This window comes from Lipotes vexillifer, unplaced genomic scaffold (genome assembly GCF_000442215.2).
Source record: "Lipotes vexillifer unplaced genomic scaffold, Lipotes_vexillifer_v1.1 scaffold738, whole genome shotgun sequence".
In the NCBI taxonomy this organism is placed as follows: domain Eukaryota; kingdom Metazoa; phylum Chordata; class Mammalia; order Artiodactyla; family Lipotidae; genus Lipotes; species Lipotes vexillifer.
The window spans coordinates 420,245-437,391 of record NW_006769699.1 but is presented as its reverse complement, the minus strand read 5'-3'; the positions used below and the strand labels follow the sequence as shown (position 1 = coordinate 437,391).

Here is a 17,147-nt window from a genome sequence, read left to right as displayed (position 1 = left end):
AGGCTCCGGATGCGCAGGCTCAGCGGCCATGGCTCACGGGCCCAGCCGCTCCGCGGCATGTGGGATCTTCCCGAAACGGGGCACGAACCCGCGTCTCCTGCATCGGCAGGCGGACTCTCAAGCACTGCGCCACCAGGGAAGCCCCCCCCAACTTTTTTAGTTATAATTGACATGTAACACTGTACAACTTTAAGGTGTACAATGTGTTGATTTGCTACACTTACATATTGCCCTATGATTATTATCTAACTCGCCCATCCTGTCACATAATTACCATGTCTTTCTTGGGGTGAGAACATTTAAAACCTCCAAAGTAAACTGGCACTTGCTATGAAGACAAGCTCAGCAATTTCCATGAAACAATTCTCTGGCTGCCACCAAGGTCACTGACTGATTTCTAAGTAAACCAACCGATCCCATGAGGACCTGGAATGCTGGAAGAGCAGCCCTGCTGGCTTTACGGCTGGAGGGCCTGAACTTGGCTGGCGCGGAACCAGGACGAATAAACGTCTCAACTGAAGTCCCCAGTTCTGTCCATTCTACCGTGTGGCACTACACTCTGTGGCTTCCTCCAAATTAGGGGTTTCACCCAACTTGCCACATGCTTACTGAGTAATTCAGTAGCCAAGCATGTCCCTGGTGACGATTTCTATTTCTAACCCAAGGGAAGGGAAGACTTCGTATTCTTGAGAGAGGCCCACCTTGAGTCTGCAGGATAAGACGGACATCAAATATACCCGGATACTAGTAAAGGGCACAGGGGCTATAACTGGGGCCTCTCTGGGGGGATGCTGGCATTTGAAAGCAGGCCCTGGTCCAAGTACGCCTCTTTCTCCTGCCTTGACCCATGGGGGCTCCCTATCAGCTCGTGCCCCTTTCTCATCTGGTCACATCCTGCAGCTGGGCTGAGGCCCTTCCCCACTGTAGAACCTTCCACTGCCTTCCCTCTGTACTTAGAATAGTATCTAAATTCCTCACCATAGCATCTGTACATGCTTTGCTCTCTACTTGAATGGCTCTTTCCTTCTGTCCTCATACTTTTGGCCTCAGTTTGTTTTACTTCCTCAGGGAAATGGCCTTGGTTGAGGCCAGCTCTGTTGGGTAAACATTCATCCTGCACTTTTTCTTAACACTCAGCACACATATAATGACCTGTCCCAGATCCATTTTCTGCATCGGATTAGGGAGTAGGGAGCCCTGTCCTAGTGATGTCCACTGTCCTGGTCCAGTATCAGGCATATAAGCATTTGTTGGATATATGGCCTCATAAATGAATAAATGAATGAGGAAGTGAATAAATGAATGAAGACTGAAGGGAGAGGACTCCCCTCAAATTAATGACTCATCTGGAATTTCAGCATTAAGCAGGGAAGGGGTGGTGTAGGGAGTTACCCCAGAAGCCTCTGAAGTTGCACCAAATAGGTGACTTGGGGAGAGGTTAATACGTCTGGAAGCAAACCAGGCTCATCAAAGGCACCCTCCAGGCCTACTGAAGGTCTGGAGAACACTCACCTGCACCATCTGTGTGGTTCTTACTGGCTGTGGTTTTCATCATTTTCTCGCTGAAGGAAAGAAAAAGAGAGTCAGCAATACAGTTTCCCAAATGCGTTTCCCCCCCTTCCATTCACTATTCTAAGCAATCAGCAGCAGCTAGTGAGGGTATTAAGCAATGAAGGTATTTCAGCGTCAGCACCACTACTGGCCGGGATGGAAAAGGCTTCTCAGGTGTGCAGCTGAGGCACGCTCATGGCCCTCAGATGACGGAGGATGTGGATACATGTGGATGGTGGCGGCAGGCACTGCACAGTGGTCCATGAAGCCACATGCACTGGGAAGCCCATTTATCCTTCTTGGGCCAAAGAATTACCAGAAATAGACAAGCAAACAAACAAACCATGATTCATAGAGATGTGGATATTTTCAGCCTTGAAATGATTACAAGAAAACGATTGGAATGAATGAATGATCTTAATCATTAAAGAGAAACAGATTGAATTACTTTGAATTGGTTTGCTTTCTTTTTTTTTTTTTTTTTTTTTACCTAGATGCATCTTTGCTATTACTTGTAAGGGGCCCTTTAAAAAGCGCAGACTGAACAAGGCCAGTTAAACTGGCAATCTGTTTCTCCATGGCTTGCATCCTCTCTCTGTAAAACAAGAGAATTGTTTGTTAAAGCTTATGTTGACTTTCAGACTGGTTTGTCTAGATGAATGATCGTCTGAGGGTTATGAAAGTTCCACTTAGCAGGCCTCCAAAGTTCACCCCAACCTGGCTTGGGGAAGCTACCGAGCCTGCAAATTCCCACTGAGCTCAAGATCTGATGGTCAGACTTTAGTATTAACCCGATGACCTTACTGAAAAGACACTGGACAGACCAGCAGAGGCCTCATGGAAAACGGAAAAGCTTGGAAATAATTCTCTTTGTGCATCTTTGTGTTTTTGAGCCTTTCTGCCCTTCTTTTACTATTTGACCTCTGCACCAGGGGGACCCTAGGCCACTTCTGAGCTGTGTTCCTCCCCGCAGCTGGGAGGCTGCTGACTGACTTTGCTGTAAATGATGGAGATGTTCGTTGTGTGTTGTGAGTAAAACTTGTTGTAAAGCCCAAGAGCAACACAACGCGAATGTCTCTTACGAACATGGAAAAGTGTGCTTGAAATCAATGTCTTCCTTGAGGGTAGAGGGTCCCCAACTCAATGTCATAGGAACCTGGGGGCTTTCACAGGATCAAGCAGGAAAACGAATACACCTAACAACTTGGTTATCTCCAGACCTAAATAAGAACTCTTCCCAATTTTGATATCATGCACAGACACTACACCTCTCTGTTCAGGGCTCTCCGGTGCTACGCACAATTCATGTAGCTTTTGAAACTGGCTCACATTTCTGTACGTCAGACAATGGCAGTGTCGTGGAACTATTACCAGTATTCCCAACACATTATCGAATCACCACCACAGAGTGACCTCTGCTAAGGACAGCCATCACACACGCAATGGCATATGTGAATTCAGTTATACCTACTTGGTAGTTCAAGACAATAAAAGAGAGGAGAGAGAAGAGTCAGAACAGTGTGGACACCTGGGCTACCGTCGTATCCCATCAGCAAGTGTCCAGTCCCAGCCTGAGACAGAAAAGGGACCCCATTCTTCACTGAGGGTCTCAGTCCCATGGGCCTCTTGTAGTATGAGCAATGGTGATGATTCCTGGCTTACAAACAGCACTTTCAGACACTGTGGCTTTTAAATACAAGCCAACTACTTTACCTGGTACCCAACAGAAAAAGTCATGGTGGCCTGTTCTTTCACCGGAACAAAATAACTGGTGGTTACGCTGGACTTCACAAGAGGTGCTGTATCTGTATCTTGAACTTCATGGCAATCAAGAGGACTTTCAAGGGTAATTTTGTTCATACACAACTTTTTGGTCTTGCGTTTTGTCTTTGGAATATAACTCTTAGTGCCGTAAAAAACCCCACTGAGATTCATTTCACAATTGCAAGCTTCTGACTTCAGAATTCCATGCATTTTCTTTAGTTTAAAATGGATGCTTGTGTCACAATATTGGGTTTCTTGGATGTAAGTCGTGCAGTCTGGAGAGTTAATGGTTGTCAACCCACTGGGGGGAAAAATTAAGTATTAATAGTATGATCTCTTTGTTCTAATAGTGTGGAAAGAAGAGATCTCAAACAGTGAGAAGAGATATGCATCTACCCGGAGTGACTTTCCAAGTGTTTTCAGGCATATCTGTGAATGCTAAACCTCTGAGCTGCAGAGCATTTTCAGTTATACGTGTATTCTTGGCGGCCTGTCTGCCATTAAGCAGTGCATTGCCAAAGAGAAAAATAAGAAATTCCACTCAAGAAAGCAGGTTAGTAAATAGCCATGGGAGATCCCAAGTTTATCAGACCCAAGTTGCATGGCACCTCGGAAACGATGGGGTGGTGGCTGGTCTCCATGTGTCGGGGGTACAGACTCACCCAAATGAGCTCTTGGGAAATGGACCACTTCTGGGGGGACCTGCTGAGTTCCAGGCAGAAGTTGTCCAGAACCTCCATTCTTCCCACAGTAATGCTGGAAGCCAAACTCAAGACCCTAAGAGCGGCGGAGAGCTACCCCGAGATGTACGAGTTTACCGCTCTTATTCAATCCTAGGCAAATGCAAAGGATTTCATTTCTTTTAAAATGGCAGGACATTCTTAGGGTCTAGACAGCTTTGGTTAGGAAAAGGCTTAACGGGTTCTGTGAAGCTGTAGTGCAGGATACGAAGGTGCGGAGACAAACTAACTATACTCAAGAGACAGTAATATTAAGAGATGTAAACAGTAGGTAAGTCCACAGATGCAGAGAACAAGCAAGAGTCTGGTGGAAGAGAAACAGCAGATGGATTCCAGTGCTGGCCTAGGCACGGTCCTGATTAGGGCTAAGTCAGTGTACTCTCTGGTCCCTCTCTGGTCACCACCAGCTTTCATTAACTGGTCTAACAAAGGAGGGCAGCAGCATTAAAAACTGAAACAAAGCACTAGAATCATTCCAGATTCAAGACACTGACCGTCAACAGATTCATCACCATGGTGAGAAATGCCGAATGGTTCAGCACAGGTGGGTCCTCTCAGAGGGGTGTCTACAGGGCTTCGTACATGCCTTTGGCATCCTCCTTGGCTCAGGAGGTACTTGGCTTCTCACCAATCTTCCCCTAGACAACGGTTTTAGGATGCAGAGAAAGAAAACCCCCAAACGGCACCCCAACTCTCCTGACTACCCAGGGATGATGTTGACGTAGGATGAGGGTCTGGATGCTGTGGAGCAAAAGCCCTGCGTTTAGTCCAGATATCCACACACTTGTTCTCCTTTTTGTATCTGTGAGGACAGGACTGGATGCTCCTTGGGTGGCCTCCTCCAGGCTATGTCATCAGTGGGGTCATCAGGAAGGAGACATGATCTGTCAGAACCCTGAGAGTTCAGTACACTTGAGCTTGACGGTCAAGGGAGAGCGATTCTCTCCCCCTGCTCAGGAAACAGTGCATGCCCCAGCTGCTGTGCACACGGATTGCACATGCGTGTTCCACCGTCTTGGCCAAATCCACTTCACAGAAATACAATTCTTTTGACACATGGTAATGAGAAAACTTTTTCCCTCCTGTTTAATCATCAAAGTGTTTCTGGTTTCGGGATTCATTTGAGGGAGATTATCTGATTTATAAATTCATAAATAAGATTGTCTTTCCATTTCATGGTTGGTAATCTGGAAACAATTTTATGGTTTAACTAAATTTCAGCAACTGGAAACTTAGGCAGACTTCTCCCATGATGAAATGTTATGAAGTATGTTTTAATGGGAAAGGGGAAAAAAGAGAAATGCAGTGGAAGAAGAGAAATTAAAACAACCCTGTCATTTTATTGCAGTGGCAATTTTGTACGATAATCATCAGAATACTAAAGATGCTTAAGTTAATTCTTGCCAGTATCGCTTGGTTTAAGGTATTCCAGGGCAGGTAAAATTACTGTTGAAAAGATGGTTTAAAAGTGATTTCATAAACCATTTTATATCGTTCCATAAACCATATTTATGTGATTAGTATATATGGTTAACTAGTCATTTAGTGTCATAAGTCAGGCTGGCTGAATGAATTTTCTCGGGGTCCAAGCATAATATTAATAAAAAATTCAAATCCAATCCAGAGAACGTGCTGATCCCAGTATTAAATTCCTGTTGCTACAACCAGCTTTCCTGCGAGCCCCATGTCTGCCTGTGAAGATGAAGCAAAACCCAGTCTGCTCGTGGTCTGCTCTCTGTCTGCAGAGTCCAGAGAAGGAAAAAAAAAAATCTTTATTTGGGGAGATATTTTTAGCCAGCGAGTCCATTCATACGACTTTGATTTAAGTTTTCACTTTCAATGTTTTTTGACTGGGGACTTGTCTTTGGACTGACTGAGGCCTCCTTAAGCCTGAATTAAGTCTTTATCATTGTGTATCTAGGTAAATTAATGGCTATTAAAAAACAAGCAGTATGAGAATGGAATTCCCCTATAATAAACCCCTAAGGAAATGTTTTTAAATATCCAAAAGTGCTGGGAGCTGGCTGACACCAGCCAACCAAGCGGTCCCAAGTCCACATTCACCTTTGTAACCAGTTACTAACTTTGGAACGTAGTGGTACAGGATAGTCAGTAACAACTATAGTAATCAGGGCTGGCTTTCTGAGAGTACTTGCTAGGTGGTCCATCATTCCCTTCTAGTTCTAATATTCTGTAATTATTTTTCTGGTTCCTGCTCATTCCCTGTCACCTCTCTCCCCCTTCAGAAAGTGATAAATGGTCAAGGAGTCATCAACAAACATTTCCGAGCACTTAATATGTGCTAGGCACCATGTGAGCTGCTGTGGACATGGCAAGTATCATCATCCTTAAGCAATGCCTGCCTTTCACAAAGTCAATTTTTTTTCTAGGAGCAATCTAAGTGACTTAAAACCCTTTCGTCTTGGCAGTGCTGAAGGCGTTTTTCCCAGAACTTGAATAGTGAACAGGTTGAAAGCTAGGCCATGCCCTTGTTTGTTCATGCCCCGATTCTTTGCTATGAGGAAAAAAAAATCCAGAGGAATTGAAAACACTGTTTTTAGATGAGTTCAACAGAGTACTGGAATTCAAATGATCTGAATTTGTGGTAAAGCTTTAAGGAGGACTCTGAGCCATGAGCTTTCTATTTCTGCCCGAAGTTAACCTATTGGTGAAAGAGCTGATAACTAAAGACATCCTTCTAAAATTGCCCAATAAAGTTAACTTCTCATGGAAACACCTAGATTTATTGAGCAGATATTAACAGAGTTAGTGGTAATCGCATTGGGGCTACAATGACACGTACCTCTAAATATTTCGTAGGCAACAGTACTGCCTGGGTACCACTGCATGCTCCTTAGAGATAACAACCACGTCTCGCACCTTTTCTTGCATCCTCAGTCCTTAGAGGAGGACGGGGCACACAGAGGCTCGTGAAGAAATATTCTGTATAACCCTGACCTTGAAGGCTGCTGTCTCTCCCCCTGCCCTCTGCTCATGGAGAAAGGAGACTAGGGCTGTTCTATCTTCCCATTGCCACTTCAATCCGTCATCTGTCCAAACTCTCAACAACTCCCCTGCTTCTGAGTTCTGAATTACTCATCCTTAAGTTCCCTACCAGCCTCCAGGAAATTCCCTCACATCCTTGGATGACCTCAGCACAGGAAGCTGGGCCTCCTGGCTGCCACACCCCAGGCCATGACCTTTTATAGCTTCAACATTCGCACCAATAACCCTTTCAGAAATTTGGCACTAAGATCCCCAAGCTCTTCTTCAGATATTCTCTGACCTTAAATTCTTACTTGATACAGTTTTACGTTCTAGATCTGAAACTCCAAAATCCCCTTTAAGAATAGCAATCTTTGGTTGTCTTCCGTTCCCTTATTCACACAAACCAGCTCTTTGCCTGCATGCTGGCCTTAGCTCCTTCACTGCCAGCCATCAACACTGTGTGGGAATTCCTTTTAATTTTCCTGCTCCTTACCTGGGAGACCCCCTCACATACTCTCCACTGTCCTGACCTTTCTCAGCCTTGCTGTCCCTCTGCTGGTATGACTCTGTCCCTGAATGACTGAGGAGCAGAACAGATGAGAAGAAATTGACTGGCGTGGTGGCAGTGAGGTCGAGAGTAAGGGCTGGAGTCTGGGCATCTTTGGATACAGCTCTGAAAGCATCCTCTGCTGTCCCGTGTGGAATGTGAGAGGCAGCGTCAATAAGACACCAAGGCTTTTGGCCCAAGTAATGGATGAAAGTAGTCGTACCCGAGATGGGAAGAGAGGAGTTCGTTTTTGGACATGCTGAGTTGATCAACAGACACTCAAGGGGAGATACAAATCAGTGCTCATAAATCACTGCATGTCTCTGAGTCTCAGTTTCCTCAACCATCAAACTAGGAGAACAACTGCCTTAGCTGTCCCACAGGGCTGCCCTCCTACAGTGACATGGGGAAGGAGGGCAAAGGAGAAAATACATGCACAAGCACATTATAACAGGCAAAACCTTATGGATACGTAAGGCTTCCTTTTATCCCTTCAAGTTCATTCATTCAGCACCGATTTTTCTGGCATCAACTATGCCAGACACAATTCTAACTGCTGGGGCATTAGTGGTGAATAAAACAAAGGGCTTGGTGGAGTCAAGGTGGTGGCGTGGGAGGACAGAGTTCACGTCTCCCCAGAACTAGGGCACCTGCCAGATGCTGGTGGGGGAGCTCGACGCTCAAGGAGACGGGAGGAACCCCCTAGCGACTGGGTAGGACATGGGGGGGACTGAAGGAGGAGGAAAAGTGGAGGCCGGATGGGACTGGTGCCCCTGAGGGGTGGCTGGGAGAGGGGAGGGGTTGCCACACCTGGAGGGACCCTCGGGGGCTCGGAGGATCAGGGGAGATGTGGCTAGTCCCCCCCCCCACCCCCGACCTGGGCCCCGGGAAGCCTGCTGGGCTTCCAGGCCTGGTTCCCTGCCTTTCAGGGGCCCCTCCAGCTGCACGGGTCATGGGGCAGGTGGGGTGGGCAGTGAGAAGAGGAGAGACGAACAGGGAAGGAGCCTCTGGAATCAGAGGCTGGGGGGAACGCCCCTAGTGTTTCCCCCACCCACTCGGGCCCAGAAAGCCTGCTGGAGTCCTGGGCCTGCCCCTCTGGCCTTCGAGGCCAGAGGCGCTCCTGGGCCCCTCCAGCCGTGCTGACCCTAAGCCCCCCCACCCCCAGGGCCTTTCCCGACCAAGTGGGTTCTAAACGTAGACCCCGCCCCGGCCTAAACCCCGCCCCCACCAAAGCCCCGCCTCCCACAGCCAAGGTCTTTTCCAGCTGTTTTTTCTTTTTTGTGTGTATGCTACTGTGGTTCTGTTTCGCTCCTGGCCCCCTCCAGCCGTGCTGACCCTAAGCCCCCCCACCCCCAAGGCCTTTCCCGACCAAGTGGGTTCTAAACGTAGACCCCGCCCCGGCCTAAACCCCGCCCCCACCAAAGCCCCGCCTCCCACAGCCAAGGTCTTTTCCAGCTGTTTTTTCTTTTTTGTGTGTATGCTACTGTGGTTCTGTTTTACCTTCTGGCTGTTGTTTCATCTATATTTTTATTTTTTCTAACATATCTGTTAGTTTTCTCATTTTATTTTTTACTCTGTTATTGTTCTGCTCCTTTTTTTTTTTTTTGCCACCCCGCGCAGCTTGCAGGATCTTGGTTGACAAGCCGGGGGGTGGGCCTGAGCTCCTGTGGTGAGAGCTCTGAGTCAGGACCACTGGACTAACAAAGAACCTCAGACCCCAGGGAATATTCATCAGAGTGAGATCTCCCGTAGGTCCTCATCTCAGCACCAAGACCTGGCTCTACCCAACAGCCTACAAACTCCAGTGTGGGAAGCCTCAGGCCAAACAACCTGGAAGACAGGAACACAACCCCACCCATTAAAAAAAAAAAAATTGAGATGACAAGAAAATATGTTACAGATGAAGGAGCAAGGTGAAAATCTACAAGACCAAATAAATGAAGAGGAAATAGGCAAACTACCTGAAAAAGAATTCAAAGTAATGATAGTAAAGATGATCCAGAATCTTGAAAAAAGATGGAGGCACGGATCGAGAAAATACAAGAAATGTTTGACAAAGATCTAGAAGAACTGAAGAACAAACAAACAGAGATGAACAATACAATAACTGAACTGAAAAATACACCAGAAGGAATCAATAACAGAATAACTGAGGTAGAAGAACAAATAAGTGAGCTGGAAGACAGTAAGGTGGAAATAACTGCCGAGGAGCAGAATATAGGAAAAAGAATGAAAAGAATTGAAGGGAATCTCAGAGATCTCTGGGACAACACTAAACGTACCAACATTTGAATTAGAGGGGTCCCAGAAGAAGAAGAGAAAAAGAAAGGGTCTGAGAAAATATTTGAAGAGATTATAGTCAAAAACTTCCTTAAGTGGGAAAGGGAATACCCAACCAAGTCCAGGAAGCACAGAGAGTCCCATACAGGATAAAACCAAGGAGAAACACTCCAAGACACATGTTAATCAAACTAACAAAAATTAAATTCAAAGAAAAAATATTAAAAGCAGCAAGGGAAAAGCAAAAAATAACATACATGGGATTCCCCATAAGGTTAACAGCTGATTTTTCAGCAGAAACTCTGCAGGCCAGAAGGGAGGGGCAGGATATACTTAAAGTGATGAAAGAGAAAAACCTACAACCAAGATTACTCTACCTGGCAAGGATCTCATTCAGATGGAGAAATCAAAAGCTTTACATACAAGCAAAAGTTAAAGAGAATTCAGCACCACCAAACCAGCTTTGCAAAAAATGCTAAAGGAACTTCCCTAGGCAGGAACACAACAGAAGAAAAGGACCCACAAAAACAAACCCAAAACAATTAAGAAAATGGTAATAGGAACATACATATCAAAAACTACCTTGACTGTAAATGGATTAAATGCTCCAACCAAAAGACACAGACTGGCTGAATGGATATAAAAACAAGACCCATATGTATGCTGTCTACAAGAAATCCACTTCAGACCTAGGGACACATACAGACTGAAAGTGAGGGGATGGAAAAAGATATTCCACGCAAATGGGAATCAAAAGAAAGCGGGAATAGCAATACTCATATCAGATAAAATAGACTTTAAAATAAAAAATGTTAACAAGAGACAAGGAAGGACACTACATAATGATCAAGGGATTAATCCAAGAAGAAGCTAGAACAATTATAACTATATATGTACCCAATATAGGAGCACCTCAATACACAAGGCAAATGCTAACAGCTATAAAAGGGGAAACTGACAGTAACACAGTAATAGTGGGGGACTTTAACACCCCACTTACACCAATGGACAGATCATCCAGACAGAAAATTAATAAGGAAACACAAGATTTAAATGACACAATAGACCAGAGAGACTTAACTGATATTTATAGGACATTCCACCCCAAAGTGGCATAATACACTTTCCTCTCAAGTGCACACAGAACATTCTCCAGGATAGATCACATCTTGGGGGACAAAGGAAGCCTCGGAAAATTTAAGAAAATTGAAAACATATCAAGCATCTTTTCCGACCACAATGCTGTGAGATTAGAAATCAATTACAGGGAAAAAACTGTAAAAAACACGAATACATGGAGGCTAAACAGTGAACTACTAAATAACCAAGAGATCACTGAAGAAATCAAAGAGGAAATAAAAACATACATAGACGCAAATGACAATGAAAACAGGATGACCCAAAGCCTATGGGACGCAACAAAAACAGTTCTAAGAGGCAAGTTCATAGCAATTCAATCTCACCTCAAGAAACAAGAAAAATCTCAAACAATCTAACCTTACACCTAAAGCAACTATAGAAAAAAGAAGAAACCCCAAAGTCAGTAGAAGGAAAGAAATCATAAAGATCAGAGCAGAAATAAATGAAATAGAAATGAAGAAAACAATACCAAAGATCAATGAAACTAAAAGTTGGTTCTTTGAGAAGATAAACAAAACTGATTAACCTTTAGACAGACTCATCAAGAAAAAAAGGAAGAGGATGCAAATCAATAAGATTAGAAATGAAAACAGAGCAATCACAACTGACACTGCAGAAATACAAAGGATTATCAGAGACTGCTACAAACTATATGTCAATAAAATGGACAACCTGGAAGAAATGGAGAAATTCTTGGAAAGGTACAATTTTCCAAGACTGAACCAGGAAGAATTAGAAAATATAAACAGACCTATCACAAGTAATGAAATTGAAACTGAAATTAAAAATCTTTTCCAACAAACAAAAGTCCAGGACCAGATGGCTTCACAGGCAAATTCTAGCAAACATTTGGAGAAGAGCTAACACCTATCCTTCTCAAACTCTTCCAAAAAATTGCAGAGGGAAGAACACTCCCAAATTCGTTCAATGTGGCCACCATCACCCTGATACCAAAACTAGACGAAGTTATCATACACACAAAAATTACAGATCAATGTCACTGATGAACATAGATGCAAAAATCCTCAATAAAATACTAGCAAACAGAATCCAACAACACATTAAAAGGATCATACACCACGATCAAGTGGAATTTATTCCAGGAATGCAAGGAGTCTTCAATATACGCAAATCAATCAATGTGATACACCATATCAACAAATTAAGGAATAAAAACCATATGATCATCTCAACAGATGGAGAAAAAGCTTTTGACAAAATTCAACACCGATTTATGATTAAAAAAACTCTCCAGAAAATGGGCATAGAGGAAACGTACCTCAACATAAAGGCCATATATGACAAACCCACAGCAAACGTTATTCTTAATGGTGAAAAACTGAAAGCGTTTCCACTAAGATCAGGAACAAGACAAGGATGTCCACTCTCACCACTCTTATTCAACACAGTTTCGGAAGTCCTAACCACGAATATCAGAGAAGAAGAAGAAATAAAAGGAATCCAAATTGGAAAAGAAGAAGCAAAACTGTCACTGTTCACAGGTGACATGGTACCATACATAGAAAATCCTGAAGATGCCACCAGAAAACTACTAGAGCTAATCAATGAATTTGGTAAGGTTGCAGGATACTAAATAAATGCACAGAAATCTCTGGCATTCCTATACACTAATGATGAAAAATCAGAAAGAGAAATTAAGGAAACAATCCCATTTACCACTGTAACAAGAAGAATAAAATACCAAGAAATAAACCTACCTAAGGAAGCAAAAGACCTGTACTCAGAAACTATAAAACACTGATGAAAGAAATCAAAGATGACACAGACAGAGAGAGAGATATACCATGTCCTTGGATTGGAAGAATCAATATTGTGAAAATGACTATACTACCCAAAGCAACCTACATATTCAATGCAATCCCTATCAAATTACCAATAGCATTCTTCACATAATTAGAACAAAACATTTTACAATTTGTATGGAAACACAAAAGACCCTAAATAGACAAAGCAATCTTAAGAAAAACAGAGCTGGGGGAATCAGGCTCCCTGACTTCAAACTATACTACAAAGCTACAGTAATCAAGACAATATGGTACTGGCACAAAAACAGAAATATAGAACAATGGAACAGGATAGAAAGCCCAGAGATAAACTCATGCACATATGGTCACTTAATTTATGACAAAGGAGCAAAGAACATACAATGGAGGAAAGACAGCCTCTTCAATAAGTGGTGCTGGGAAAACTGGGCAGCTATATGTGAAAGAATGAAAATTAGAGCACTCCCTAACACCACACACAAAAATAAACTTAAAAGATTAAAGACCTAAATGTAAGACTGGACAGTGTAGAACTCTTAGAGGAAAACAGGAAAAACACTCTTTGACATAAACCACAGCAAGATCTTTTTGACCCACCTCCTAGAGTAATGAAAATAAAAACAAAAATAAACAAATAGAACCTAATTAAACTTAAAACCTTCTGCACTGCAAAGGAAACCATACACAAGACGAAAAGACAACCCTCAGAATGGGAGAAAATATTTGCAAACAAAGCAGCAAAGGATTAATCTCCAAAATATAAACAGCTCATGGAGCTCAATATCAAAAAACAAACAACCCAATTAAAAAATGGGCAGAAAACCTAAATAGACGTTTCACCTAAGAAGGCATACAGATGGCCAAGGGGCACATGAAAAGATGCTCAACATCACTAATTATTAGAGAAACACAAATCAAAACTACAATGAGGTATCACCTCACACCGGTCAGAATGGCCGTCATCAAAAAATTTACAAACAATAAATGCTGGACAGGGTGTGGAGAAAAGGGAACGCTCTTGCACTGTTGGTGAGAATGTAAAGTGATACAGCCACTATGGAGAATATGGAGGGTCCTTAAAAAACTAAAAATTGAACTATCATACGACCCAGCAATCCCACTACTGAGCATATACCCTGAGAAAACCATAATTCAAAAGGACACATGCACCCCAATGTTCACTGCAGTACTATTTACAATAGCCAGATCATGGAACGCTCACTGACAGACAAATGGATAAAGAATATGTGGTACATATATACAATAGATTATTACTCAGCCATAAAAAGGAACAAAATTGAGTCATTTGTAGAGATGTGGATGGACCTTGAGCATGTCATACTGAGTGAAGTAAGCCAGAAAGAGAAAAACAAACACTGTATATTAACGCATTTATGTGCAATCTAGAAAAATGGTACAGAGGAACGTATTTGCAGGGCAGGTACAGAGACATAGGCATACAGAAGGGACATGTGGACCCACGGGGGGAAGGGGAGGGTGGGACGAATTGGGAGATTAGGATTGACATATATACACTACCATGTGTAAAAGAGATAGCAAGTGGGAACATGTTATAAAGCACAGGAAGCTCAGCTTGGTGCACTGTGATGACCTAGATGGGTGGGATGGGGGGGAGGCGGGAGGGAGGGGATATATGTATACATATAGCTGATTCACTTCATTGTAGAGCAGAAACTAACACAACACTGTAAAGCAATTATACTCCAATAAAATAAATAAATAAAACAAAGGGCTTACCCTGGTGGAATTTACATTCTAGGGGTTGAAAGTAGTGGTACAACATACTAAATAAGTAAAAAAAAAAAAGAGAGAGAGAGAGAGAGAGATCGCTGGCCAAAAAGTTCGTTCGGGTTTTCCCATACAATATCACGGAGAAACCGGAATAAACTTTTTAGCCAAGCCTATATATATATGTGTGTATATAAATATATATATATACAGGGCTTCCCTGGTGGCGCAGTGGTTGAGAGTCTGCCTGCCGATGCAGGGGACACGGGTTTGTGCCCTGGTCTGGGAAGATCCCACATGCCGCGGAGCGGCTGGGCCCGTGAGCTGTGGCCCCTAGGCCTGCGCGTCCAGAGCCTGTGCTCCGCAGCGGGCGAGGCCACAGCAATGAGAAGCCCATGTACCGCAAAAAAAAAAAAAAAAATTAAAAAAAAAATTAAAAAATAAATAAATATATATATACAGATATTACTTATTTATAATGTAATATATTATTTGTAATATCGATATACTAATTATACGGTTATGTTTGTGTGCACAGGTACGTGTGTAGGTGTGCCTTGCTGAGCTGATGGCCTTCAGGTGAAGCCCTGACGTCAGGGAGCAGCCATCCAGGTAGATGAAGGTGGAAGGAAGCACAAGGCAAAGGAAGAGTAAATGCAAAATGCCAGAGGCAAGAAAAGTCCCAGGAAGTTCAAACACAGGAAGCCAGTGAATGAGGTCATGGCAGGAAACGTAAGAAGCTGAATGAACTTGGCATACAGAGGAAACAGGGCCCACCTTCCCCCAAGGGGCTCCCACCCCTTGTTAAATAGAGGCACCCCTTCTCTTTACCCCCATAACCCAAGGAGACCGCATCCTGCCAGATGCAGAATTCTAGACTCACACAATTGTCTAGTTAGAGGGAACTTATCTTAGACGCCCTGGTTTTGTTTCCATTTTGGTCTGGTGATATTGACTGAAGCAAAAAAAAGAAAAAAAAAATGCGTGGCAGGCCCAGCAGGCTGGGCAAAGCTCAGCCACACCCGGGCCTGTGCTCCTGACGGGCACAATGGCTGACTTCGGTGAGGGGAGGTTTCTGCGCAGCATAGCAACTGCACCTGGAAAAACACCAGGTCGCCTTTAATCTATTTCACAACCTACTGTCTGGGAGGGCTGTTCTGGCTGAGACCAGAATACGGACCTAAGCCAGCCTCTGGACACACAGTGCCTCAGACACACAGTCTCCAAATGGCCCATGCGCTACTGCTCCTTTATGCAAAAGGGCTATGGCTTCACGGTTTATGTCATAAAGTCTCTTATTTATGGAGAACCTTCCAGTTCACAAAGCGATTTTACACCTGTTTTCATTTCAACAAAACCCGTAGGAGGTCCTAGTTGCCATCCCCTTGTCACAACAAGGACACCGAGGCTTACTGGCAAGGCAGGGTCTAAGGAAACACAGCTGGTCATGTGTACCCCCTCCCCCATCCAGGGCTCTCAGCAGGGCTCTGGGCCACCTCCTGTGACTCACCCACCATCTGGGGTGAGGCTCCACTTCCCAGTTGATGAGAGCCTTTGCTCCCCAGGACAAGCCTACACCCTGCCTTATGATATCATCTAGCTTTGCATTTTCTTCCTCTTCCCTAAGGGCAATTTTTAATATTCCTGCTCTGGAAGTGACAGAGCACTTTTTTTTCTTGGTACAGGTACAAACCAGTATGAATAGCTGTTTGTTCATGTTCTGGCTACTTGAATACAGACCTGTATTTGACCTCCCAATGAGTGAAGGTATCAGAGGATACGGGGTGATGGTCTCTTTGAGCGATCCTATGGGGGCTGCAGAAGGAAGCTCCCCACACCCACCTGTTTTTTTTTTAATAATAAATTTATTTATTTATTTTTGGCTGCATTGGGTCTTCGTTGCTGCACACGGGCTTTCTCTAGTTGTGGCACGCGGGCTTCTCATTATGGTGGCTTCTCTTTGTTGTGGAGCACGGGCTCTAGGTGTGCGGGCTCAGTGGTTGTGGCTTGCGGGCTCTAGAGCACAGGCTCACTAGTTGTGGCACATGGGCTCAGTAGTTGTGGCTCACAGGCTCTAGAGCACAGGCTCAGTAATTGTGGCACAAGGGCTTAGTTGCTCCGCAGCATGTGGGATCTTCCTGGACCAGGGCTCGAACTCACGTCCCCTGCATTGGCAGGCGGATTCTTAACCACTGTGCCACCAGGGAAGCCCTTCCCACCTGCTTTTGATCCACAGATTCTCAGGGTGGACTCCAAAGAGATAAGATAATGATTCCTAGGGGAAAAAAGGAAGGCATTTCCTATACTTGGTCTCTCTCATGGGTTTTTCTTTCTGTTTTTTTTTTTTTTTTTTTTTTTTTTTTTTTTTTGGTCTTCTTAGATCCCTGTGCTTGTTGCAGGAGTAGGGACATACTGCCTTTATTACAAAGACAAAAAAAACTGAGGCTGCATGACAGTGAAAACATCATTTGACCAGAGAAGTAGCAATCATTGGTCCTTTGGGAAGTGTCCTGTTTCTCCTTCTAAAAGTCTGCAATTAAGAGATCAAATCCCGGGCTTCCCTGGTGGCGCAGTGGTTGAGAGTCCGCCTGCCGATGCAGGGGA

General features: G+C 43.9%; 1 protein-coding gene across 6 annotated transcripts in view; it reads right to left on the bottom strand.

Annotated features, from left to right (window-relative positions):
- KIAA1217 (KIAA1217 ortholog) overlaps positions 1 to 17,147 on the bottom strand; it is a 323,890-nt gene that overhangs the window by 50,382 nt on the left and 256,361 nt on the right. For 4 of the 6 annotated variants that reach the window (XM_007445859.1, XM_007445858.1, XM_007445861.1 and 1 more), the window contains one exon: positions 1,513 to 1,562. In XM_007445859.1, coding sequence (XP_007445921.1) covers positions 1,513 to 1,562 — 50 coding nt within the window. Of the gene's footprint in view, positions 1 to 1,512; positions 1,563 to 2,041; positions 2,147 to 17,147 lie in introns of all 6 variants that reach the window. The other 2 variants (XM_007445857.1, XM_007445860.1) reach the window with 1 other exon arrangement.